The sequence below is a fragment of the Zosterops lateralis genome (genome assembly GCF_965231275.1).
Source record: "Zosterops lateralis genome assembly, chromosome: 1".
Classification (NCBI taxonomy): domain Eukaryota; kingdom Metazoa; phylum Chordata; class Aves; order Passeriformes; family Zosteropidae; genus Zosterops; species Zosterops lateralis.
Genome location: NC_139762.1, coordinates 101761667 through 101789369, shown reverse-complemented (window position 1 = coordinate 101789369; position 27703 = coordinate 101761667). Strand labels below are relative to the sequence as shown.

The 27703-nt window shown below is 37.1% G+C and overlaps 1 protein-coding gene across 9 annotated transcripts in view; it reads left to right on the top strand.

The window, feature by feature from the left end:
• Positions 1 to 27703, top strand: part of PTPRM (protein tyrosine phosphatase receptor type M) — a 437540-nt gene that overhangs the window by 333021 nt on the left and 76816 nt on the right. For 4 of the 9 annotated variants that reach the window (XM_083866169.1, XM_083866165.1, XM_083866172.1 and 1 more), the window contains 4 exons: positions 11420 to 11571; positions 14134 to 14208; positions 14430 to 14456; positions 18949 to 19136. In XM_083866169.1, the coding sequence (XP_083722295.1) occupies positions 11420 to 11571; positions 14134 to 14208; positions 14430 to 14456; positions 18949 to 19136 (442 nt within the window). The remainder of the gene's footprint in view (positions 1 to 11419; positions 11572 to 14133; positions 14209 to 14429; positions 14457 to 18948; positions 19137 to 27703) is intronic. The other 5 variants (XM_083866166.1, XM_083866173.1, XM_083866168.1 and 2 more) reach the window with 3 other exon arrangements.

Genomic DNA, 27703 nt, shown 5'->3' with positions numbered 1-27703 from the left:
AAAGGAATAGTTTGTAATTTTCAACACAAAAGCCTGTTAGTTCTGTTTCTGGTCTCATATTCACCTCCCTTCAGACAGTTCTCTGTATCTATAAATCTCAGTGTACTTACTGTATTACATCACTACTGCAAACTAATGCTTTGGTATGTTGGAAGTACTGGACTGTATATTGTAAAAACAGCCGTTGTCATTACTCTTAAAATTGAAAATTCTAACTGACTCATGCTTTTAACGACATAGTAGTATTTTATTTTATGTTTGTGGTTGTTGTCTTTTGAAGAACAGCACAGTGCCTAGCAGCTCACTTTTTTAGATACAATATTTTTGTAATGGATGATTTCATCAGGGGAAGGGCTATGACTATTTACTGCTTTGACTCTGCTCAAAGAAACTTTACCATGCAAGCTCTGTTTAGAAGTTTCAGGTTTTTTACAAGGATAAAAGATGTTGTTCTGTCTTTGAAAGTGTATTTTCACAGAATTTAGAATTAGATTTGAGTACAAGTACAAGGCATTCATTTTTCTTTGTGTTTCTGTGACGGAGGTGTATACTGAAAGGTAGTGCGGTTCCATGCAAAATTTGACTCCTCAGTCTTTGGATTATCATTCAGCTTGTGGGTGGCAAAGCTCTGAGTGAAAATCCTGTATTATATGAAATCATTAATTAAAATTCTTTTCAAATGTTAAAGTTATTGTGGCTGTAAAACCGATTGTATTTTTCAGATGAAATTGTATTAGAAAGATTTAGAGAAGCTTTCCTTGACACCTTCCTTACATCTTTTAATTAAGAAAGCCTTTGGTGTTAATAGGTTCAAGTTTGCCAGAATTAAAAATGAAGGTATCTAAATATTTGAAATGTTCTTACCTAAAGCCACCATGGTATGCAGCTGTATCAGCTGCCCTTTCCAGCATGCTATAAAGAGCCCCTAAAGTGGATTAATCAGCCTTCCTTGCCATACAGGCCTCACATTAAAATCTTCCTTATGAGCCATTGAATATAGTACAGAAGGCCCCAACACACATACCTGCTAAAAGAGAAGTAGGGGTTGGACAACTTCATTAGCATTTTATACCGGGGACAGATGACAGTTTCTCCCACAAGTCGCATTCTGCTGTGTGGGATAAAATTGGATTGAGCATGCAGCTGCATCTTAGACTGACCACACAGTATCAGCCACACAGGGTCTCAGCTGGGGCACTTCCTCCTCTGGTCGTGTCTTTGGACTAACAGCAATCCATCTGCCACCATGCTCCCACTGCCAATTAAATTATATACCCATGGCTTGGGAGAGCACTTGAATGGTTTACAAGCTACATGCTGCTAAAGAGCCACTCTTTAGTGCCTTCCTCCCCACAGTGAGCACAGAGCACTGGTGCATTAGTGCACTTCCAAAAATGCTCCAGGTGTATCCTCATGCATCCCAGTAGTTATTCTACCTGCCCTAAGAGGATGGCCCAATTTCAGCAGCCCCCTAAGAGAAATGATGTTCTTTCTTACATGACTGAATGTTGCCTAATCTGAGCTTTTAGTCAGTGACTTGCCTTGAGACAGATTACTTCTTGTGGAAGCAAAGGAAGATAGACTCCTAAAAGACTGATTAAAACTCTATGCATTGGATATTTTGAAATGCCAAGGTATATTGAATATTACAGAAGTCTTGAAGGAGGGAATTGCTTGAAAAAGTGAAAGGCACGTGATAGAGTGTAGGTAGTGCAGAGAAAAATTACATGCAAGTTAGTGAATGCTCAGTACCAGCACTAGCAAATACGTTCTACAGACTGCTGTTTGTATTAGGATACAAAGGCAAAAATTATCTATTCAAGTGGAGGCTGTGGATCAAAAGTCAGTGTGAACAAGGAGCTCTGTCTTTCACAGGGGCAGTATATTCAGGAACTGAAGAAGTACCTCCCACTGCAGGACTTACACAGGAGCTAGGTCAGGGTGCTTATCTGTTTACCAGAACATCTGGACTTAACACGACAGAATTTTTCATCAGCAGAAAGCCTTTTGCTCTTTTGTATTCCACTACTGGGGATCAGCAAAGCAGGGAATGAGTTGTATTAGGCTAAACCTATCAAAATCTTTCCTTCTGGTTCTGCAGTACACCACTACATATATTTAATTATATGTTTACATATTGACGTGCATTTATTTAATAGATACAATATATACATTTACATGTACCTAAATAGAAAATAATGAAAAAGATAAATCTTTTAAGAGATGTTTCAGAGAACTTTAAATTATTTATTTTGATGGCATTTTATGTCCTTATACTGATAAAGCCAAATCAAAGAATGGTTTGAGTTGGAAGGGACCTTAAATATCTCAAGTTCAAAACCCCCTGCCATGGTCAGGGATACCTTCCACTAGATCAGGCTGCTCAAAGCTCCATCCAGCCTGGTCTCACAGGACCATGCCTGTCACAAGCTTGCTTCTTTTGACGTATACCCAGCAGACAATTTGCCTTTAAATGCCTTACTGGCCAGTGAGAGAGGGATCTGTATAGAGAACTAAATACCTTAAGGGAAAAACATCTCCTGCATTTAAAACTGTCACAGTTGCTATAGCTTCCTATTAACTTGAGCCTATGCAAGCATAGAACTAACTTGTTAGATGCTGTTGGGGTCTGGGGATCTGCTTCCTCCACTGGGACTTGCAAGACAAATTTTCTAACCCTATAGTGCAAGTAACAAGATATTTCACATAGAAGACACCTATTCCATACCCAGATCAGCCTCAGGTAGTGATGCACTGTGAGGCTAGGGATTTTCTCTTTGTGTAAGGAAATGCTTATGTGGGAGATAGACTTTTAAAGAAAGACATTTGCCTGGCCATGCTTAAGGACTTTGAGAATATCATAGCAAACCTCAAAGACTGAGGCTAATGTATCTTAACAGACACATCTGCCATACATCTCTGTGATTCCTCATATTCCTCCTGCTTTAGAGCACCTCAGCAAATACAGTGAAAATTTGGCATGGGCAAAACCATCCCAAAGTAAATTTGTATTAGTTTAACACTGCCTCTTGTTTTGGTTTGTGAAAGCAGAAGGATTCTGGACACCTACAGTGCACACTATGCCTGGGAGTTTGAGGCTCTACTTAAACCTGACAGCTATGGGATAAGAAGGTGTTTTCTTTCATCATTAGCCAACCTTTTCTAAAATGGTAATTAGTTTCAGGAAGAGAATTTCAAAATCTGTCATGAATGTGTTGTTGTGAAAGGCTTTTATGTTCCTGTTGTCTGGCACTACACATCACACAACTACATCCTCCTGAGTAGGTCCCGGTGTTGTCTGTTCAGTTTTTTATTCAGATCATAGGATAATATGATGGAGGCAAAGAGGAAAAAGAAACGCTGTTGAGACAAAGGGGAATTGCAATGTCAAATACAAAATATATATTTTACAATATGTTATAAATAGGGTATTCTACCTTGTGCATTATCTTTGATACCCATCTACACACTACTATTGAGGAAAATACTCCATAAGTTCCTTTAAAATATTAGTTTTTGAAACAAGATCAGGTTTATATATTAATTTGCATACAAAATATCCCTAGATCTGGGGAGAAAAGGAGTCTCAGAGGAGACCTTGTGATTCTCTACAATGCCCTGCAGTGGGGTTTGGCTTCTTCTCCCAAGCAACCCACAGCAGGACAAGAGGACAGCCTCAAGCTGTGCCAGGGGAGGTTCAGCTTGGGCATCAGGAAGAATTTCTTCACTATAAAGGTAGTGCAGCATTGGAATGGGCTGCTCAGGAATGGGGTGGATGCAGTTACCATCCCTGGAAGTGTTCAAGAAAGGACAGAATGTGGCACTTAGTGCTGTATTTTAATTGACAAGGTAATGGTCAGTCAGAGTTTGAACTTGATGATCTTGAAAGTCTTTTCAAATCTTAATGGTTCTATGAGTCTAAGTGGCATATATAGTAACAAAAGAGAAAGTATGGGTTCTGTGTACATTTTCATTCAATGTTCTTCAGAGTTAGCTCAGAGAATGAAATTTCTTTTTGTGAGGGAGAAGGTATTCTCAGGCAAAAGGAAAGGTGTGTAATTTCCATGTGACCATACGTTTCAGAAAAGGATTTCTTCAAAAACTTCAAATATGTAATCTCAGTAAACTTGAAATACTGTTATAGAAGCCTGTAAAGTAGTGTAATGTCATTTTACATTTATGTACAATTAATGTAGCATAAATTAATACAAATAAAATATGGAAAATGGAACATTTCATTTTCATTAAAATAAGAACATATTAATAATACCAGTTTAGAAAATCAAAACATAATTTGTCTTTTTTCATGGAAAATTTCTACATTCTCATTATGCAGTTCAATGTTAATATAACTAATTCATGAAAAATAAATTAAGCTCTCTAATGAAAAAGCTTTATTGATAAAAATATTTACACAAGCTTCAGTCCTTATGTTAGAAAGATGGTTGAATACAAGTGGTAGAAAATAATGCTTAAACAATGAAATCATTAACTAAAAGGAATTTGTATCTATCATCATATTTAATTGTTTGAGTGTTTGTAATTTTGCTAGTATTACTCTGTATTGGTTCTGACTGCATCTTACATGTAGGACTATTCAAAGAAAAGGCACAATTGAGTATTGTGTTCAAATCTGTAATGCTCTAAATCCCCATGTCTTCCTTTTTATGAAAAAGCCCGATTACCAGAACACTTAATGGGAATTCTAGAATAACTTGGAACAGAAGGGAACTTTAGAGATCCTCTTTTTTAACCGCCTGCTCAAAGCAGACTTAGAATAAATTGAGTTGCTCAGGACATTGTCAAGCAGGGTATTGAGTATTTCCAAAGATTGAGATCCCACCTTTCTGAGCAACTGCTCCACTGTTTGACTACCCTAGTGGTGACAAAAACTTTACTAAGCTGTGTAGTAGGAATTTCCTGAATTGCTGCTCATGCCTAGAGTGTCTTGTCCTTTCACCTTGTTCCTAGAATCTCATTCTGTCTCCTCCATATGCTCCCATTAGGTTGTTAAAATAATACTAAAATCCCTTGTGAGCTTTCTCTTCTCCAGGCTGAACAAGCACAGCTCTCTCAGTCTCTCCTTGTCCAGGATTTGTCTACTGAGAGAAATCCAGGCTGAATTCCCTGCTCAGCCATATAGTATTTAAAAATCCATTTCCTTTTCTATCAGAAAGGCCTTTGCTGGGGTATTGGGTTCTTCCCTCTACTAATAAAGAATTTGCCTTACTTTGGCTTCCTCCATATTCTAAGTGGGACCCCAATCCTCATCCTGCAGATAGTTCTACATGGCTGCTCTAATCACTTAAGTAAATAAGTCTTTAGTGAAATCAACAGATTTATAAGCATTTGCCTTGTAATTAATTTTTGGGGCAAAAACTATGTGGTTTTTTTATACACCCCTATAATTTGGGAGAGCCTATAGGCCAATTAAACATTGTGTCCTCTATTTCCTTAAAATTAAAATTCATATTGGAAAATTGTTAAATCTTGTAAAAAATTGAGAGAATTTGTGGCTTTTCATTTTTCCTTCCTTAGTTCAGCTGAGAAGAATGGGACATTCTGTTGCCCAATTCATTACTTACAGTATTCAAGATCATGGTCAAGATTAGATAGTAGTAAATTACGGAAGATATTGCTGCTCACGTTTCATTACTGTTTTATTCTACTGGGAAGGCAGAAGGTTGTCGGATTTTTTTTTTTTAAATTGTGTGGGTGCATTTTTCTGAAGACCACGGCCAGTGACTAACTTGAGCCAAAAATAGTGCAGCCAGCAGCTTTGCAGACATAGAGTTCTGCCAGAGCTTCTCAAATTCCTTTTTACTGTCATAGCCTAGAGCCTTTCCTGAAGAACCTGTCAATCATAATAAAACGCATCGAGGTCCTCTTGGGTGGACATGCAAGAACTAAACTGTAAACGCAAATTTAACTTTCTCACGGCTAAGGCAAGAGTCAGCCCATTTCAAATAAACGTTGTTACATTAATCTCTGATGCACCAATTCATAGCTCCATTTTTTGCAGTCAGTCAGTCACCAGAGTTCCTCCTCTGCATCAGCAACTTCTGTCAGTGCAATGCCTCCTTTGACCTGAGGTGTTCTTGGGTTTGATGCTATAACCCTCAATTACAGAAACTCAGATAACCTGATGTGGAGTTTGTACAAAGCAGAAACTAAACAACAAGTAAGCAGAGTTTTTAATGATTTCACTGTAAGCAAATCTCAGAGCACGTCCTGTATGCTTGAATTCAAGAAAGAGCACTTAGCAGCAAAAGTAGATGAGGTGTGTGTCTGACTGCAGCTGCACCTTGCTTTTCCATCATCTTTTCCTTCTCATTTCCCATTCACCTCCATATTCTCTTTTCTCAGCCACTGTTTCTCAAGTCATGCTATACTTTTCCTGTGAGCTGCAAGTGATACTGGGATCTTTCCAAATAACTTTTCTTTTTTGCTCTGATCTCATGATGCTAATGAACCAATCTACTAGTAACAAAAAAGTGCAAAAAAGCCACTGAAGTTCTTACATGCCAAATTACAAAAGAACCACGGAAATCAAAACTGATTTTGTTTATCCTAAAAAAATCAAAACTATTTTTGTTAACCGCCACCTTCATGTAAAAAATTGGCACTCTTTTTGTACTCAATTCCCTTAACTCTGTAAGTTATAGGAATCCTTCCCCCTGCCCCTTTACTTGTATTCTCTTCTCCTTCTCTCTTTAGAGTCAGTCCTGGTAGTATTGGAATGTCTTCTTGGTCTGAAAGTTCATCCAATATCTCTGTGGCAAAAAAATGAAAGCTACAGTCAATGAAAGGGGTGAAAATTAAATTCTGTGATATCAAGAACACTGTTTCCAAAATTTGAGCATAATCACAGCATTTTTTACAGTTGGGTTTTTTCCTTTATTAGAGAATACAAGAGCATGATAAAAATTAATTGTTAATTAATAATGTTAGTATTTGCTTTGAAGCAGGAAGCTGATAATTAGAACAAAGAGAAGGCACCTAAAAGAAATTATAATAAACCACACCTTTGTACATCAGGTAAAAAGGCTGATGAACCCTTGTCTATATTAAAATATTCGTAATCTCTAAAATCAGTCTTCCATACTGTTCTGATGTCAACACAAAATATACGTTAAACTTCTTAGGACAAAGAATAATTTTATAATGAAATACAGAGTTGCATACTGAGATCATAAGCGAGGGACAACACAATTCAGTGTTATCCTGCCACCTTTTGCTTTTTTATAATTCTCCTAACAATTACTTTCCCTGTGGTTGTTCTCTAGAAACGCTAGTCCTTGAAGTTGGGACAGCTTGTAAAGTATTTTATTAAAAGCTCTCTAGTTCTTGCTGCAAAATGTAGTGCCTTTAAAAACATTACTCCCAACCTTACTTCTTGTCTGACAGAATATTGAAAGAACACAGTTTAATGTCACTGTGAAATTGCAGTCTTGAGTATATTGCATTTCAATATAAGACATATAAGTGTTAAATTGAATGACAGAGGTTCAGATGAGAAGTTTACTATCACTGATGCCATACTGTTTATATTTCATTTCCTTTTTTGATTTCAATTGCTCCATATTTGTGGCTCAGTCCATTTGGGGAGATAGAAGGGGTTCTGTGCAGTGTTGTTATTTTGATAAGAAATAAAAAGTAGACTAAAGTACTAATTACTTGTAGTTATAGTAATTTAATTACACCTAAAGAAATTTACCATTTTGATTGAATTGGATTTGATATTCAGGTTCTGAAAACTTGTTTCCTATAAGGACTTCTTAACAATAAAAAGCAACAGAGAGTACAAATGAGGCACTGGATATTCATGTGGCTTCCCCTCAAGGCCCTTCACCATCTTTGTCGTCCTCCTTTGGACACTCTCTAATAGCTTAATGTCTTTTTTTTTTCTGTTGTGGTGCCCAAAAATGCACACAAGACTCGAAGCAAAGCAGAGCAGAACGTTTTCTGAGTTTTGTGAAAATATTTACTTCTGTATTTACCCTGCTTCTGGTTCTTCCATGGTTGATAAATAGTAATTCTTTATTCATTTCTTCGTTTTCTTCATGGTTTTTTTTATCTACTTCTATCATATTCTCAGTTCAACTGCCTCTTTTTTTTAAACTAGGGATTCCTTATCTATGGAAGGATTACTACTCTTCTGGTAGGGTCTACTCCTTTGATCTTCCTATCACCTCTCTGTATATGTTCTCTGCTTTGCAAAAATCTTTTTGGGGTATGCATGTGTCAGAACTGCATGCAGTGTTTCATCATGGTAGATAAAATGGGGACAGATTGTGATGAACTGTTTAGCTTATTACTTTCCTGGACTGTTTTTTATTAATATTTGTAACAGAATAGAGTAAATGATACACAAAATCCCACACAGTTTTGTAGGAGAAGTCTGTGTTTTGTCTGCTCTGCATTTTACTATATTTTAACTATTGCACCAGTTCACTTCTTGTTATTTCTCGTGCCTTAAAATTCCAACAGTTCCTAGCTAGTCTTGAGATTTTTCTGAATATCAGGCTCCTCTTTCCTGGGACTGATACAGTACATTCTCTTTCCTCACATATTCATGGTAACACTATTTGTGTGATAAGCTGATCTTTTTGCTTTCCCTACAAAAATCATTTCATCCTAGGTAATCATCCTGGGAGCTTCCATCTGTTTTATGTTTTCCCTTTGGCTGTAGATCTTTTTTCCTTTAAGAAGGATGAAACATCAGATGGTAGCTATGAAGTGTCTTTTCCATGAGTGAAGATAATCAAATATTTAAACCTTCTTTTTTCCCAAAAAATTTACTTCAAATATAAGAGTATGAGTAGTGGTGGTGATGTGAGGTACCACAGTTTTACGAGTTTCTTAAATCTTGTATAGCCAGACCCTCTTGGGGATTGAGAGATCCAAGGAATGGATGAGATGCAGAGACTGCAGCACTGCAACACTTTCTGTGAAATCTAAAAACTGCAAACGCTAGAAATGTTATATTCAGCTAAAGTTTACTTGACTGGGTCCAGTGGGTGTTTTTGTTCAGAGTACAGAAGTCTGGTTGGTATTGCTCTCTTCCTGTAAGTTGTTTCAGATTTGAACTTTTCCCACAAGACCTATTTCCAGAATTAGATTCAGATTGAGAAGTACTGTACAGTTGTTACTGTCTTAAAAAATAAATCTGCTTTAGCTTGATCATAGGACCCAAGGATTGGAAGGGGAGCAGTGCATGACTGCCACCTAAATGTACTGCCATCTAAGGGTGAAAGAGGAAAAAAAAATACCCATTTCATGTTACCACTTTGATAAGCCTGTCCTTACAAAGAACTTCTATTAAGTTATTCATGTATTAGGTGATAAGTCTCAGATTCTACTTTGAATAATATATTACTTATTTATTACAATTAGATATGAAGGAGGGGGAAGATTGAAGAATGCAGAGATCTAAGAGTTTTGTTTTACCTATGGTACTTGAATGAAATTTAGCTGTCTCTATTATGAAAGAGTTCAGACCATGCTCCCTTGTGCATTTATGCACTGTGGAGTACTAAAGTGCCAGATTTATTATTAATTCTACAGAGTAAGCAAAGGCTCAAGCAAACACAGGTGACTCCTGAGCTGGGGTGGGTAAAGGTCTAACACTTCTCATTGCTGCCAGTGCTGCAGCAGGTATTGCAGTGCACTTCATTCACTTTCAGTCATGGGGACATGCCCTCGGGAATGGAGTGACTATCTGTCAGCTTACTGAGGCCCAAATGTGACCCTGAATACTCTTCTGTCCAGTGACCCAATACCATGCCTGCACTTAGTGTTCCTACTTGTATTGTTAGCAAGCCTTTAATTTCAAAGACATTTTGAGCTTTATTCATGGATTAAGATACTGCTGAATTTGGTACTACATTGGTACAGAACACAACCACACTTGGGCTCCTGCCCAAACGACTTCTTACCGAGGTGAAAGATAGGGGATAACAGATGGATAGACGGGGAATATGAGGAATATGAGTAGTGATCAGCATAGGAAGCACTAATATTGGTACTTTGCAATTGTGTCTGCAGGCAGTGATTTGAAGTGGAAGAGTGAGATACCAGTCAGGAGAGCTACAGAAAGCCCCTCCTGTGTAGCATGAGAGGAGACAAATGTTTGAAGATCTAGAGGAGGCTGGTGTAAAATTTTGTCTCTGGTGGGAACATCTCTTCATACTGAATAAGAGTTAACAAACAGAAAGGCTTTGACCGTTAGGACAAGCTGGTTATGCTTGATACATTTGGCCTCTAGAAGTAGAAGGAACCTAGGTAGGATAATAAACTCCTGTAACTTCTAGTTGAAGATATGTAAAAGATTCTTATGGCAGATGAATGTGAGCTGGCTCATTATGTTTTCCACAGAGGAAAAGTCATTGAATTAACAGACAGGACAAGTAAAGCCTGTAGAGCAGTTTTGTGGTTTTTTAGAAACATACCTTGAAGATACTCTACAGAAGGAATCTGGAAAATTTAAATTAGGACTGTAGGCAAGAACTTAGAGAAAGGCTAGGTCTCAGACAGAGTCATGGGTCAGGGAAATAAGCCACATAGTGGTGGAATCCACTATCATCAGGATCATAGATGCCTCACAGAGGTTGAAGGAGAAATCAAGAGTTTTGGACATGTTGTTTTATGATATAGCTAAGCATAACTCAAGAGGAGACAGTGAGACTTCAGACTGAAACAGACAGACCAGGAAAAAAAGTTATTTGCATCTAAGGCAATTCTATAGTTTAATTCTATAATTTAATATAGTTCAATATTCACTATATTCACAATATTCACTATTGTAGTATAAGATTTAAGATCTTGTCTCTGACAGACCACTCCTGCTGAGAAGCAACTAACTCATATGACTAATTCTCCTGAAACCAGGAGTGATGGAAAATAGTCTTTAAGAATGCAAGTCAGTTTGGAACGTGCAGTGTATATTCAGAGCTCCAACATACACTATACAGTATTATATAAACCAGATTGCTGTCCTACACAGGGTCTCAGTGAAACTGCTCCAGACTCTTCTACATGCGTGAACATTGGTACTGATTTGTCAGTTCCAGTGAAATCTGTCTTTTCATTTTTATTTTTATGTTTAATCAGATATAGCCTCTGATCTGTAGCTCACATCACCTTCATATCCAAGTAGTCCCCTTTAATTCAGTGGTGGTCCCCAAGGATTAAGATGCTCTACACCACATGTCAGTGCACTGGCAACTATCCCTTGATTATCAGACTGAAAGAGATGAGAGTAAAATAAATTTAAGTTTCCAGAAATGCAGAAACAAATGTAAATGTTACTTAATAATATGGTCACTAACTACAGTACTAATGTAAACAACATGAATACTATGTCTGCTTACTGAGAGTTGTTTTTCTCCTTTTTTTCCCTCATCATTCATTTCTTAAGAAAATTGGCTAAAAAGAGGAAAGAGACATTGAGTAGTACTCGGCAGGAAATGACAGTGATGGTGAATTCAATGGATAAAAGCTACACTGAGCAAGGCACCAACTGTGATGAAGCTTTCTCTTTCATGGACACGCACAATCTAAATGGGAGATGTAAGTTTCTTCTTTTCTTTTCTTTTATTTTTTGGTTTGTTTTTTTTGAAGGTGAAAGAAAGGTGCAAATGGTTTTTAAAATATTCCTCATTACTCAGTCATGGAAAATCCATGGGACTGAGATTTTCCCACTGTGCAGCACATTACAGTGTCTATTCAAATGAGCAAGACAGTCAGACATCAAGAATAGACTTCTTTAAAAATAATGAGGATAATTGAGCTTTTTTCTGTCCATCCTTTTCTTCTACAGAAGAGCAGTGACATTACTGAAACAGTAGTTTTACCTTTCTCCAATCTCGATTATGTTGAAAATCTTATATCCCTCATGCTGTCCCAAGTCCTTCAAATGCTTCCCTTGTTCACTTTTTTTTTTTTTTGGTAGGATAAATTTATTTTTGAATGTAGTAACTTAATAATGATAATCTGATTGTCCTATTATTTCCAATTCTAGATGATGCTCTTTCTGTTGCTTGTGTAAAGGAAGAACTCTGGACTTATCTGTTCTACAGTTTCATAAGAGATTCTCTAATATCCTGGGTCTTCTTGGATCTACCTTGAAAATAAATAAGATTTGGGTTATAAAATTTCCTATATTAGAATTTTAGTCAAAGTCTCACTACTGTCAGAGGGTTGGCCCTAAGCACAGACCATGAAAAAACAATAGTTTTTCATAATTTTAAAAAAGAATGACTAGGTTCAAAGAGTTATTTTGATTTTTCGATTCTTAAGGAGCTTCAGAATTTTTTTGTATGCCAGTGATTTTCTTAACGTCTTCAGAATTTGTCAAAGATTAAATTTTTTTTCAAGTACTAACAGTATGCAAGGCCCAACTCTCCCACTCTTTAATAATATGCTTAAGAATTTATCTTTGATGAGCTCAATTGTACAAACACTCTGTGAGGTTTATACAGTGAGACTTTTCTCAGCAGCATTAGGCTCAGAATTTGCAGTGCTAATTTGCATTTGAGTTACATTTGAAATTGATTTGAAATAGATCTTTCAAATCAGACCTGCCTTTCTGATGAGAATATACCTTTGCAGTTCATGAGACTGCTTATTTCTATGAAGAGATCAAGAGGTTTTACTTCATCTTCCACCATCATGGTACAGTTTTCCACTGATGCTGCTGAGTGGTCATAACTACAAATGAAGCTGCAGTGAGTTCCTGGGACTAAATCCTCTTTATGTAAACCACCTCAAACCTCTTTGAAATTATTGCCATAACAAGTTTTTTATACTGCTCGAGGGCTAGAACCTCTAATTAGACTTTCCATAAGAAACGTGTCACCAGAAACAGTGTCACCAGAAGGTGCACACTAACAGTCTTCAGGAATTTTCTTTTTGTAAGGCCTTGTACTCAAGAGATTTAGAACTTTCCTACTTCTTGTGAAAGGTCATTACCCTGCCTGCGTTCTCTACCTAGCAGGTTTATTACCTGCAGCAGCTCTGACCTCACCTAATCTCTGTATCCATACCCAAAAGAAATATCACTCTGTTGTGGCCATCAAGAAAATCTAATCTCCTCATTCTGGAGACATAATCAAAGAAACATGGTCTCAGATATATTAATTTATATGATAAATGATTACTATCAGCATTATTTTAAGTTTTGAGATATACCCAAATTAACAAGGGCTAGTAGCTGTTTGCCCTAGAAGATCAACTGAAAAAAAGATGGATGAAAGCCAGCAGGAGTAATCTCACTCCTCATCCAGCAGATCCTCTGTTCCTGTTTCACACACCCCTGTTAGTCTGTTTTCATGTATCCAGAATATGCTTACATTCACTGATCAGACTGAATTTGAATTGTGTAGACAAGTAGCTAAGGTGGAATTTGCAACAGAGCTTTGCTTAAAAGCCTCTAATGACTCTTTGGCTTAACATCCTGTAAAATGTTGTGATTAACTCCTACCTGTTCAATGTGTCTGTGTTTACAATGGTAATTTGCATGATACTTGTATAGTTGGGGCAAACTGAACTTAATTTGTTCCCATCGGGCTTTCCCATTGGTTTTACAAATGGTTCAATGATTAAATACCAATGTGAGCATTGGTCTGTGTATCATTCCCTGAAAACCACCTTCAAGCAAAGAGTGATAGAATAGTAGAATGTCTATGCACACTACCCACCTGTCTAAACAAATCAAATGAAAAAAGGAGCAGAAAAAATAAACTACAGTAGAGTATTTGCATAAGGTATTTACAATATTATAAGGAAAACTTATTAATGATCAAAGCATCTGTCAAAAACACCTCTTGTCGTTGTGATGTGTTGTTTCAAGCATCAGTATTCAGTCTAATCTTCTGATTTAAGAAGTATAATTCTCATCAGCAATCAAAATGCTTTCTCCAATGACACTTCTTTTTAAAGAATTGATCAAATTCAGTGAGCTGTTTCATTCACTAGCCTTGCCTTGCCTGGCTTTCCCTAGATCCTGATTCCAGTGCAAGAAACACAGCAGGATGAACTCTTAAGTCAAGTCAATCCCGTCTGCTATGCCACTCAGCTTCAGTAGCTGCATATCATATCTCTGTCTCTAACCAGCTTTGTTTCTCTTTGCAGCTGTATCTTCACCATCTTCATTTACAATGAAAACTAACACACTGAGCACAACAGTGCCTAATTCTTACTACCCAGGTAACCAGTTTTTTTCTTGGTTTCCACCCTCTATTCCACCCTTTCCATAATAAAAGCATACATATTTATGTTACTATACTTCTTGCCATCAGCATTTAATGTATATATAAGAAACATACCGGTTGCTAATAGTAGCTTTCTGAAAGGAAACATGTATCAATCATTTACTGTTCTCTCTCTTTTTACCTTTCCTGCATTGACCTGCTTATGATGTATGACAGATCCATTTGTGCCAACTGCAATTTTAGGTGAGAACATTTCTCTTTATCCAAGTTTATTGCTGAAGTAATTTCGGAAGTTGCAGTTCTTGGGGAGCAGACAATAGCATGCAAAATGCTTTATGCTGAAGGGAGGGGTGTAGACTTGGCTACACTGAGGTGCAAAGGGCAGTTATCAGGTTTGATTACTCCTGTCGTAGTGCAAGTCAGGGGAGAAAAGACAAATAATTTTAATACGTGGATTTGCAAGGAAATGTTTATGCATGTATTTGGAGTGACACAAAAGAATTTGATTATAGCAGCAATTGTAATAGCTTTCCTCAATTTTTTTCTGTTTTATCACGGAACTGAAGATGTCACTTCTTAAAAATAACTTTTTTTCATAGTTAAACTACTCAGGATACAGAAAATCAGACAAAATACAGTTCTGGCCATCTACCAGCTATCATGTCTTCTGACAGTTCTGCAGTTTCTGATGTGCTTGTCAAAAAGTGAAGTTTCAAAAAAGGAGATGGCATTTTGAACAGCAAAATAACATGACACTTAAGTATATAGTTTATTATGCATCAGGTGTCACAAGGATGACATAAAATAGTAAAACTGGAAGTTAAAAACATACAGTTAAAACATAAAGCATTTCCACTTGGAATTTAGGAAAATTTTCTGTTGTCCAGTGTCAAAAAGAGAGAGGTTTCTGCACAGTGATAAAGAGTAAGCATGAGGCATTATTGCATTTTCAGTGCATTACTCTAACCCCTTTTTGGCTTATATTCACTTACACCTTCTTCCTGTGCTAACTTTAAACTAAACAGGGGCAGTTTTTAATTGTAATTCAAAACGTAACAGTGCACTGTAGCAGGAAATCAAACTCCTTAAGTGTTAAGCCTAATTATTTACTCATTTTTCAATTTATATTTTCACTAGAAATATTTTCCTTTCTCCTCTTTTTTCTTCCAATTACTGTAAAAAATTTAAGAGCCCTTAACTGATCCCTGCCCTTAAACTGTAAGTTAAACAGACTTAGATAGACAGATTGAAACATATAAGAAGTAAAAGTTTAGGAAGGTGATCTTGAAAATTTGTTATTGTGAAAGAATATTTAGTGCAGTGCACTTCAGTGTGATAACTTTGAGAAGGAACTTTGCTGGTTTTATACATTATGTAAATCTGGAAGAAGGTAATGGTAGTGACTGTAACAATGTAATAATCTGCATGCAAATGAAATTTGCAGTGCCTTTTAACTGCCTGAGATGTTAGATTTTTTTGTGTGCTTTAGCATTCATTCAACGCTTCATTCAGTAGATGTTCTTTCTGACCTTGTGGGTGGGCAAGGAGGAAAGTACTATTATCAGGAGAAAAGCTTTGAGATTTCCTATTTGTATTATTTAGTTAATACTTTCTTCGGTTAATTTTGTGATGCTTTTTTTATATAATATCAGTGATAAAATTATTTGTTAGCTTCTTTTCCCCCAAGAAATAATCTCTAAGCAAGTAATTCAGCTATCAGGCAAACACACACTGGGAAAAATAAATTCTCTGATTTTACTAAGTCTGTAAAATCTGTTAATTAGTTAGGTGTGTATTTTATGGCCTATTACAGCAAAGCTGTGCTTACTCATCTTAGAAAATATTTCTGTTATTTCACTGCATAAAATAAATATTTCTCTAACTTTAAATGTTAAAAATTTAGTACTGTTTTATGAACGGTGCTCCATTCTGATTAGATCTCCCCCTAATATGTGTTTATGACTGTCTGTACAGAAATAGTGCTGTATCTGAGGTAAATCAAATTAACTATGCTTGAGCTGGTAGAGGGATACAGCTGTTAACAAAGTATGCAGAGTTTTAATTACAAGCCAAACCTGCTCTTGCTGTATTTCCACTGTCCAAAGAAGTTGTGTTAAACTGCAGGATCAAGCCTATAGTAAGAACTAAAATATCTTCTCAGTGTGACCTCCTGAGGAAGGTGTAGGTCTGGTGAATGGTTGAGTTCAGCTTTCAAAATCTGATAGAAAATCACAGCACACTTACTGTTTCCAAAGTATATTATTTAATAGATGTAATAATTCTCTATGGGAATGGGTAAGTGTACAGCAGGACAACTGCAACTGTAGGAGTATTTAAGCCAGGCAAACTTACCCATGGCACATGGACACTACATATGGAGGAGCCCACCCTTTGAAAAACTGACAGCCTGAAAGGCTCATGCTACAGTGCTCAGAGGCAAAGTGTAAAACTTTAATATATGTGTAATATATGTGGCTCCTAATGTACTATATAAACCAAGGATTAAAAACACTTTATTTAAAAAACCTTAAATGATAACTCCTTCTGTATTAATTAACCTATTAGAGATTTAAAAAATGGAAAGAGGAAAATCAGTCTAAAGCTAGGGAGCTTGCAGGAAAGAGATTCATAAGTATTAAACTGATGCTTGCACAGTGCAAGACTTGGATAACTTTACCTTTGCCTTACTTACTAACAGTCTGTGTTGCAAAGAACTTTGCAGTCTGCAAAAAAAGAAAAAAAATCCTCAAGTTCTCTAACCTGTTTCTGAAATTGAAATAAACAACCCAAAAAATCATTGTCAACTTTCTACACTTTTTTTTGTCTTTTGTGTCTTAGCCACCTTGTAGTTTTCAGGTGCCATTTCAGCAGCAACATACTGTACCTACACTTGTATACCACGCTTCATGCCATGCATCCCGAGGTGCTTTGCAATTTTATACCTCATCAGACAAATGTTGTAAAATTTTATGACTGAAAGATGAATCCCTTTCCTCTGCATTAGACCAGATTAGCAGACTGACAGGAAAAGGAGTGAAATGGCCATACTCATATCCATACATTTTCCTCTGCTGTTTCTGGCTTAGGTGTCAATGCACAGTTCATACTGACTGTATGCTTAGTGAGGACCAGGTTTCATTTGTCTTAGTGGGAATTGAGAGGGCCTCAAACCATCTTTGAAATATGATTCATTGAACTTTCTGGCTTTAACATCAAATTTTTTCAGTAGTACAAGACCAGAATCTCACCTTTAACAAGGTATATTTAGTATTTTTGGTGTGTACATGAGAATCTGGGACTTTTTCATACAGAGTATTTGTGGAACCTTGCTGTGATATATCTAACTTCATGGATGTGGAAATACTATTCTAATGCTTCCCTTTCATATGGCTTATTTTACAAAGTAATTTTTTTTACAAATACCTTATTTTATAAACATTATACAGATTTTTTTTTCAATGTCTAGTCAGACAGGAATAGTTTGAATAAGTCAAAGCACCATATTAACAATTTTTGTTAAAATTAAAAAAACTCTAATATATATAAAATTATTATTTGAGTAAACAGATAAAATATTTATGATGAATCTTGGACCTTAGAATTTGGGGTGGGTTTTTTCTCTTGTCAAGTCTGAATAATTTTTTAGAATTCCATCTATACAGGAAGCAAGTCATATTTCTTCCTTAGGTAGAATGCACTTTCCCATCTATTTACTTCTAAGTACAGGTTTTGATCTCAGTTCTATCTGTGTGAATTGACTCACAGTATGATACCTTGGGTTTAGTAAATCTAATTTTTCCTGTGAAGCTGAGATCAGAATCTGGCTCATTTAGGGAATCATTCTGTAGAAACTAAATTAAAAACATAAAATTACCTGTAATTATTAATGTAGTACTGTTGCTTATGCCCTGTTTCCTTTTTCTCCTCCTCTTTTTTTCTCCTGATATGTATCTTCTTAAAAGTGCCAATCAATGGTAAGTTGCCCATTTGCCCCATGGAAGAGATGTGGAGGGTTGGGAGAAGTATGTGTCTCATAAAAATTTTAACCAGCCCACGGGGGTCTCCTGTTTGTTGGCTTGCATGTCAGTTGACATATAACATTCCATGCCTAAAGTGGTGGCTCATGATACACCGTGGTCCTAAAGCATGTTCAGCAGTCAGTCAAGACATTTTTCCTTACCAGATGATCCTTTGCATTTGTCCTCTTGTAGTTTGTCTCCAAGTGTCGTTTTAAGATCTACATTTCCATTGCAGTCCTAGCTTGATGAAACCATAAGCCATTTTGTGCATCTTTTTATTTTGCTCACTCCAAACATTTGCTCTAAATTTGCAGTGTAAATTACAGCACTTTAGTAGTCTATGAAAAATACAAGTCCAGTTTCATTCCATGGGACTTGTTGAAGTTTCAGAATGAAACTTCTATGCAGTTTAAAATGAAATGCCTGTTTTCAAAATTTGTTTGCAATCAGCTAGCAATATTTAAAATAATATTAGAGTTTGGACTGCTCTGCAATGCTTCCATTGTAGAACTATGGACTTTGCCTCATTCCAATCCGTCTTGCGATTTCCGTGTGTAAACTGCTCATGGATTTACTGTTCTTCTGGTGTAGCCTTCACAGACAGAACCAATGCTGATGGTGTCAGATTTCTGCTGTTCCTGTAGAAATCTTTGTAGTTTCTATTTCTTTTAAGAAGTGAAAGTGAGCCAGTACATGATGAGATACTCTTTTTCTAGATGAAACCCACACGATGGTCAGTGACACAAGCAGCCTGGTCCAATCCCATACCTATAAGAAGAGAGATCCAGTGGATGTGCCCTACCAGACTGGACAGCTCCATCCAGCCATCCGTGTAGCTGACTTGCTGCAGCACATCACCCAGATGAAGTGTGCAGAAGGCTATGGATTTAAAGAGGAGTATGAAGTAAGTGTCAGCTCTAAGGATCTGATTTTTACGTCTTCTGCACCATTGGTTGTATGTGTCTGATGCCGAGTAGGCACAAGTGTGCATACTGCTTGGATTTTACAAGAGATGGTGTTTTTCTGAACTTCATGCTTTGTCATGCCAGCTTTGTGTTATAAAAATTATTTAAATATATAAGTGTTTAAACTGGTATTTGTAGTATTAGAGTTGCAAAACCCATGCTTCAGGCCACTTCTAAAGCCACTGATGACATTTTTTCCCCTGGAACGTAGAAAATAATTCATTCCCAGGAGGACCTAATCACTTGTCAGCTTTCGTTTGTGTGGCTGACTTAAACAAGTTTGTTCCTGTGAGGTTTTTTATGCCACTGTTATTTAAAAGTGATAGAAGTGAAAATTCATGTGTTTGGAAAAATTTGCTCATCAGCCAAAACCTTTTATACCAGCATTAAGCCTAGAGGAAAACTGCAATTAATTTATTAAAAAAACACAAAATCAAGACCGTAAAATGGAATTGATAGTGCAACCAATGACATAGCTTTTTAACTACAGTGGATCAAATGATTCTGCTGAGAAACAATTTCCAGGAAAATCACTTAATTTTCAGCCTACCAAGCTGATGAATGGTGTCCCATTACAGACAGTAGGTGTAGTCATGACTAATGCCAGTAGATGCAATACATCAGGGTGCAGTTTGTTAATTGTGGCAGGGAAGGAGGACTTAAAATAGTGAAGCTGGAACTGAAAAGCTCCTCTTTATATATGGAAATTGTTATAATCAGAATGAACTACAACTAGCCATATATTTGAGGGTTTTTTTCCGTTGAACTACTGCAGTAATGCTGTTTTTTCCTCCATATGCAGTGAATGACTGCCCAATATATTCTAGCACTGCAAAGGTTGCAAATCTCTTTGTTTACATTTCTGTCAGACTAATACTGTCCTCTTTACAAATTTGAACTAGACAACAAAAGAATTTCTTCCTTATTTATTATCAGAAGGATAAATGTCCAAATGAAAAAGAAGAAATAGTTTGACAGGGGATTTGTTTTGAATGAAGTCTCATAGATGGTTTTTGCTCTAACAAGAAAGCAGGATTATATAGTCTCACCAGGGAAAGGGTTTGATTCAGGAGAAATTCACACAGGATTCACTCTGAAAATAAATCTGTGGAACAGAACAGAAAGTAAAGTAGCACATTGCCCATTAGGAGCACTTCAGAGGAATGCAAGGACACTTGCCATCATGCATAGTTTTAAATGCTTTAAAATAAAACCTAATAATTAGGGCCACCATTCTCAATAATTCAGGCTGTAGTTCACCATCTAAGCACATATATGTGATTTTAAGTCCTATTGGTGTCATGCACAAGTTTTTGGTGTAGCATAACTGACACAAAGGATAAATGTTGAAAAATCATTTTAGAGCAATGGCAGGCTGGTACTTGCTCACTGCTCAGCTCTGCATTAGGTTTTACCCACTTGGGATACTGAGTATCTATAGTGCCCAATACTTGGGAGCTTGGAGGAACACACTGTTCTGCAGGATTTTACCTTCTTGTTCTTCTGGGAGAAGGGTCCTGTTCCCTCAAGAGGGATCAGGCCCTTGCTCTTGGCTGGAGAGACCGATATTGTTCCTGTCTGTAGAACCAGAGCACATGCAGACATGTCCTTAGGGCCACAGCAGTAGCAGCTTCACTGCCTGCTTTCCCATCTCTTTCTCAGATGTGGAAAGAACATGAATGCATTTCTGTAAGCTGTGGAGTTAAATGCACATTTTCATTTGCAGCCTAGTGAAGTGGGAGTGGTCGGGATTGCGCAGAAATCCTAAAACTCGGGGAAATTTCCACATAGCTAGTCTGCAGTCAGTCTTTAAAATGCTTTCTATCCCCTGCCAGACCCTTAAGAAAGGAGAGATTTTTAGCTCAGTTCCAGTGATGTTAGATGTTAGACTGGCAGGATAATATTGGCCTGATTTCCCAAGCACCCCTACACTGATTGTGGATTATTTATTCTGTTCCCCAGTACTACAGCATAGGAGAGCTTTTACTGGTCATGAAGGAGCCTCCTTGCTCATCTTCTTTCTGCATTAAAGAAACAAAGTAACTAGAAAAGGGAAAAGTGGTTTCCGCAATTCATCATTTCTTCCTCCTTACACCTGTCGCCTTTTGGTTTTAGACTCCATGCTTTCACAGGGATTTCACTGTATCCTTTCTCAGAAACATCCATCTGTCAAAGGGCCATAAATCCAAGCAACAAGTTCATCTGCTTCCAAACAGATCAATTAGTCTACTGGAGACTGGCATGGCTTGGCGTAGCTAGGGCAGAAATAGATAAATTCATTAAAGTCTTACAATTTCAGATAAGTTTTATTTTTAACCCTGTTTTTGGATCAACTTAAATTGGTGACTACTCAGTGTAAAGTGGTTCTTTGCCAAATTGAGGTTAGTTGACAGAAGACAGTTCCAGATCGATTTCAGAGTGTCCACACAGGAGCTTGGACTGCTTTAACAAAATTGATTTTAAAACACACCTTTAATTAAACCAGTGCAACTTTGTGTAGATAAAGCCTTGAAAAATCAATTTCACATTATGTTCCATGACAGGGAGTTCTGAGCTTCCATTATCTCAAAACCAGAGGTTCCTTTGAAAAGCCAAAATTTGCAAAGAGTGTCCTGCTCAGATCAGCCTCACTTACTGTCACTAACAGGGCTGTGTCAATAACAAAATTTTAAAAAAGCTTCTTCCATGTAGCTTTATCTTTAAGGCTTTCCTCCCTGTCATCTGTCTCATCTTCCCTCTCCTCCTCTTCTGTTGGACACATCTTTTTCTCAAGGTTTTCTGGCAGTTAACTATTTCAGTCCAGAAATTGTTTTATATGATTAAAACAATACTATTTCAAATACAGTAATGTTATATACTGTCAAGATAAACTGCACTGAATATGTTCCTTCTGTGCTGCATGGTCTTCATTCTGATGTGTTGCACCAGTGTAACTGTACTGTCTAAATTATCATAGTTAAATAGATGAATATGGGTTCAGGGTGCCTGTCAAGGTCAGGAGCTTGAAATACGGCATCTAATGTGTGTTAAACAATTCATTTCAGTTTAGCACTTCTGAGCACCTGTTATAGATTGGTAAAAGTATTTAAAAATAGGTTATCTGACCATAGTCATTGTTCACCTATACCTTGGGTGATTGTAGTCAAAGGTGATAGTAAAAAAAATGTGTAATTTAAAGAGAATTTGGAGATGAGTGTTAAAAATAATTGGGAGTATGAAAAATTCTGTTTTAGTAGCAGTGTATCATTTAAATGGAACTTCAGAAGATATGCTAATGCAGATAAGCTAAGGTAGATGTGGTAATCATCAGTAAAACCCAACTGGCTGAAAAAATTTCATTGGTCAGTGGAATATCTGGGATAAATACAGAATGGTTTTAAGAAACGAAATAGTGTTTTAAGAAACGAAAAACCCTCTAAAGCCAATAGAAATGCAGATCCTTGCTTGGGGAGGCAGAAAGTATTGCAGACAAGCAGGATTTTTTTCATGGAGGATGTTTGCCCCACAGGTGCCTACTTTGGGATTTTTTTTCTCCAAACCACTCTTAGAATAGTGTGACTTTGAAAGAAGTCCGATATAATTTTCATTTTCTGCTGTCATGCAAAGCCATAACAGACTAGAATCCTGTCACTCATATCCAGTCCCCAGTTGCATTTTTCTTTCTCTTTGGTTCCAGCTGGAAGGCAAATTTACTGCCACGTGACACTTTAAAGACTTGTGCTTCTGGGGCCCTGTTCTGAAATCTTGAAAATAGTAGAAAAATTGAGGATTTTTTAAATGTTATGTTATTATAGCTACTGGTAGGACCCATCTGGCTCTTATTTTTTCCTGCATGTTTCTTGTGACTCCAACTAATCTTTCTCACCTCCAACCTGGGCATTTTTATCACACCTTTTTCCCTGATTTTATTTGATATTCTGCAACACCAGCTGAGACAGTCAGTACCACAATCAGTGCAGGTTATTTTCTGTCCCACAAGGCACAAGTTACACAGAAAACAGAAAGACCCTGGAACACTGGGTGTGATGGGGGCATTAATCCACAGTGTAAATACAGGAAGGACAGCATCTGTGTCTTCCAGAACCAGGAGTAGGTAACTGTTTCTCTCTGGTTTTGTAATACAGAGGAAAACTCATTTGGTATTATAAACATAACAGAGATAGAGATAGAAGTGAAATAGTGGGAGCTTGTCCAGTGAAAATGGCATACTGGAAAATTGTTAGAAATATTCATCCATAGAGTTCACTGGTTTTATGGGGTTTTTTCAAGATTCATGTTTAGATGGAGCTCAGAACAATCCCAGAATTCCCAGTTCCATTGTTAATCTTTAATATTGGCAAGTTGCGGTGGTTTGGTTAAGCCATGTATTATGTAAGTGTTCTCTCATCCACAACAAGCAATAAACCCCAATAAATGGGGATATAGAGGTCCTTTATATGAGGCATGTGCTCCTCTTTTATCAAAGAGCTTTGTTCAGACATAACCACTTTCTTCACACTGCTGTGGGGTCTGCAAAAGCCTTCCAAAAATTCCAGCTAACTTCATCCTGGTTGGGATTATCCCAGACACTTGAGCACAGGAAGTCTTGACGCTGCAGAGATCATATGTAGGAAAGTTGAAAGAAGCAGTAGAAACGAGCAACTGCCTTATCTGCAAAGCATGTTTTGGTTTTTAAATTCTAAGGTACTCCAGATCAATACCAAATTGTTGAAATAAAGTAATCCCAAACCTGAAATGACATTCACTGGTGCATAGCCTATGTTAGTAGTGACAGCTTCCCAGTGCATGGCAATATCCATTTAAGTCTTGTAGAAGGATAGGTGACTTCCAGTTGTTGATCAGCAAGAATCAGTTGTCAACAATTTTAACTGTATGGCAGTTTGGGATTTTTTTCTATTCAGAGGAAGGACACTTAGTTTGCTGAATGTCTGTTGTCAGTGAGCTTTATGCAATTCTATACCTATCCTTTATCACCCTGAATTTCTCTTCTTAACAGATTTCACATGTATGAGAAGTGCTGTCACAGTGCTTAATATCATTCACGTGACACTGCCTTATGTCACAGTGTGGTTAACTGCCCAGTGATCAAGATGTCCCACAACTTTCTAAATCACAGTTTTCCTCTCCCACGCATCCTAAATGCATGCTCCTCCAATTTAAATAAAAGTGCATGTATATGCAGAAACAGCTCTATGATTTGTTTTGTTTAAGCAAGTTTAATTAGAATTTATTCTTATCACAGAAAATAGATTTACTCAGGTCATGGCTTCATTAGAAAGGCTTTGTGCTTTTATCTGTTTGAATAATAAAATTGCGGAGGTTTATAGACTAGAACACTTTCAGTATCCTTAGGATTACTCTCAGTGGGATGTAGGCAGCTGTTTGCTCATGCTGTGATTTTTTTTTTTTGTACTGATCAGTCTGTGATTTACTTGGGTATGGACCTTGTGATTTACTTGGGTATGGACCTTCTTCTCAGCAGCCTAAACAGTATGAACTGTGTGTGATCTTAGGCAGCAAGGACACCTAACCAGAGCAAGGATACCTAATTTAGCCAAATATTTTTCTTCATGAGTCTTGTAGGTAAAGTTTAGGCTGTGCTTTAAGGAAAGCCTGGTAGTTTTAAAGTGCATCATTGATGACCCTTATATCTACCTGAGTAGTTAAAACAGAGACTGGTGGTATAGATCCACTCAGAAACATGTTGGTCCACTCAAAAGCTGTGAGATATAGATTCTTAAGCTGATCAATTGGATGGATAAACAAGTGCAGGTTGTTCTTATGTAGGAACTCTGGCAGCTATTTCAATCATTCACTGCTTCTACTAAGTCTGGTAGTCGTGGTTCATGCTGAGGCAAACATATGAATGAGTACAAAATATGTCAGCAAGGAAAAATGTGCTGTAACATGTCATTTCTCTTGATCCTGAAGATGCCCTGGGAGTCTTTTCCATGATCAGATATTTAGCAGACTTCTGTTTCATATCTCAGCATAGCTGGACTGAAAATCTAAAGCTAATTTAAAGTACGATAAGCACCTCTGATGTTATTCCTGACCCTTAATGAGTGAGTCTACATAAGCATTTAAAATGCGTAATTTTAACTGTTGCATGCAGTTTTGTGGATGTGCCTCTGGCACTTAATTATCCCATGGTAATAAAGTTTCAATTTGCTTTAGGAGGTTGTGGGGTTTTTTCCCATCTTGAGTCCAGCCATCACAGCAGTTTTTCAAAACTGGTTTTTATCTTCCTCCCTCTTTCCTGACCTACAACTCCATCATTAGGATCTTTTATTCTCTGAAGATATTGCAACATCTTTCTTAGTTTATTCTGGAAAGATTTGTGGGCATGTGCAGTGTAAAAACGGAGCAATAAAAGAAATAGTTTCTAAGTTTCAGTGATTATTGTCAACGTAGTACTGAGCAGGTCTTCGAAAATCCTGTATCCACATGTGATACGTCCAAGTAATTAACACAGGGGTTATATGATATTAATGGGAAGAACTGACCTTTTCCATCCTACTGCTTCCTTCCTACATGTTTGGATATATTCATATGTATAAGAAACACGCATCATTCCACTATTTTAGCATGTGCTAATCTTTTGAACATTATTCTCCTGCCTGTCTTACCTTCATCCCCTTTGGCAGCCACAGGTTGAGAGGAGTCAAGCTGTACTAAGCAGACTTCTCAGTATATTTTACTCTGGTTGTCCATTAGTGAAGTAATTTTTGCTGACTGATCTTGCTTCTATGCTTTTGCTAGTATCAAATTTATGCTCTCTCTGTACCTATTGAAATCAGGGTTGAATTTCAGGTTTAGCCAATCTGTGTATTGTTACGGGCTGTTGAGCACGACAGTAGGAAACTAAATGAGGCCACTGAACGTCATTTCAGTCATAAGGTGAATTTTCAGAGGGAAATCTGCAAGAATGGCTTTAATGCTCACAGCAGTAAGGTGATAGGTTAAACATTGTAAATGCTAGTGGCAAGTATGATTTGAAAGAAAGAAAAGTTTTTGAAACGTTGCAGGCTATTTGCTGCATATTTGCACCAGCCTGACTTATTAATTATTCAAATAAGACATTGAATATTTGATCAGAATCTGTAATCCCTTCTTCAGTTAACATATTATTTACTTTTGAAAAGTGCTGATGTACCATACTTTCCCCATTTCACCTGCAAAAGTGAATTGGTCCAATTTATGTACACAGAATAATATATTGTGCTTTAATGTTCAAGATATTATTCATTACTTCCTACCCATATAAGCCTTCTTACCTTGTTCATATTTTATTAGTGCCCTTTAAAAAGACATAAAAAATCAGTCATGTAGTTATTCCATTTTAAATTATGCAGATGATGTTAAATGCAATTATAATCTATTAATTATATATACACTCTGTGTTTTCTATAGATTGCACTTATTCACTACAAATAATTAGACATTTTAGTCCTTTGCTGGTCTCATGACCAGAGCATTATTACTGGCTGTTCGTAAAGTGAGAGGAACACTTCTCAAATTGAATTAGCATAATTTAGCTATTGGGATTTTCATTTAGCATTGCTTTATCCACAGCATATGTAAAATATGCAATATTTTCTATAATGAATTTGTTTTAAATAAGTTAAAGTAGCAATTACAAAATTTTCAGGAAACGAAATTTGGTTTTTTTATGTAGCCTGTGGCTCAGAGTATCTTTTTAAAAGTTTTCTATCTGGAATACATGACTTCTTCTTCCATGTTTCCTGTAGTGCTTTAGTGATTGTCCTGTCTATAGAACAGATGTTCATCATTTTCTAGCAGGAATGATATTTTTTTTTTTAACAGCGTACTGATTTGATGGGCCCAAAAGAGTCTGTGGGAAGTGTTAAGTCCACTGAAAATCTGCCAGATCATAATTGGGCATACATGGGGGCTGGCAAGCTTATTTTCTCTCCTGCTGGTTTCCTATTGCCTCTGTCTCTGTGTGATAGCTGCTCCCCTGGTCACCCATGATGCCAGGTCTCCATGATGCCCCTGCCTGCACTGCTGTGGGGCTGCGCTGTTTTCTGAGCTGCTTGGCTCTGCATCTGTATTATTAATTAACAGTGAGGTTGCCCTGGGTCCACAGTAAGTCATTTCAGAGGTGATGGGGACATGGCCTGCTAAACAGCTGTGAGAAGATGCAGGCACCTTGGTCAGGCAAAGATTAGCAGGGTAACAATGGGCAGAAAATCGGCCTCCAGGGCAAAGCTGATGGGAAGTGCATAGTACCCATGGAAAAAAAGCAGCCCAGGAGGTGGGCAGAAGGAAAAGCAGCCTGGCCTTGGGGACTTGTGAAATACTGTCAGTGAGAGTCAGTATTTCAGAAATGGCATGATGGCAGCATCAACTACATAAAATTATTGGAGTTACTGGGTTTGGATTTCGGTTCAAGACTGATGAAAATTCATGATATTGACAATTCTTCACAAAACAGAAACATCAGGTCAGAGTCACTCGTTTTAAATCCACATACAAAAGCTGA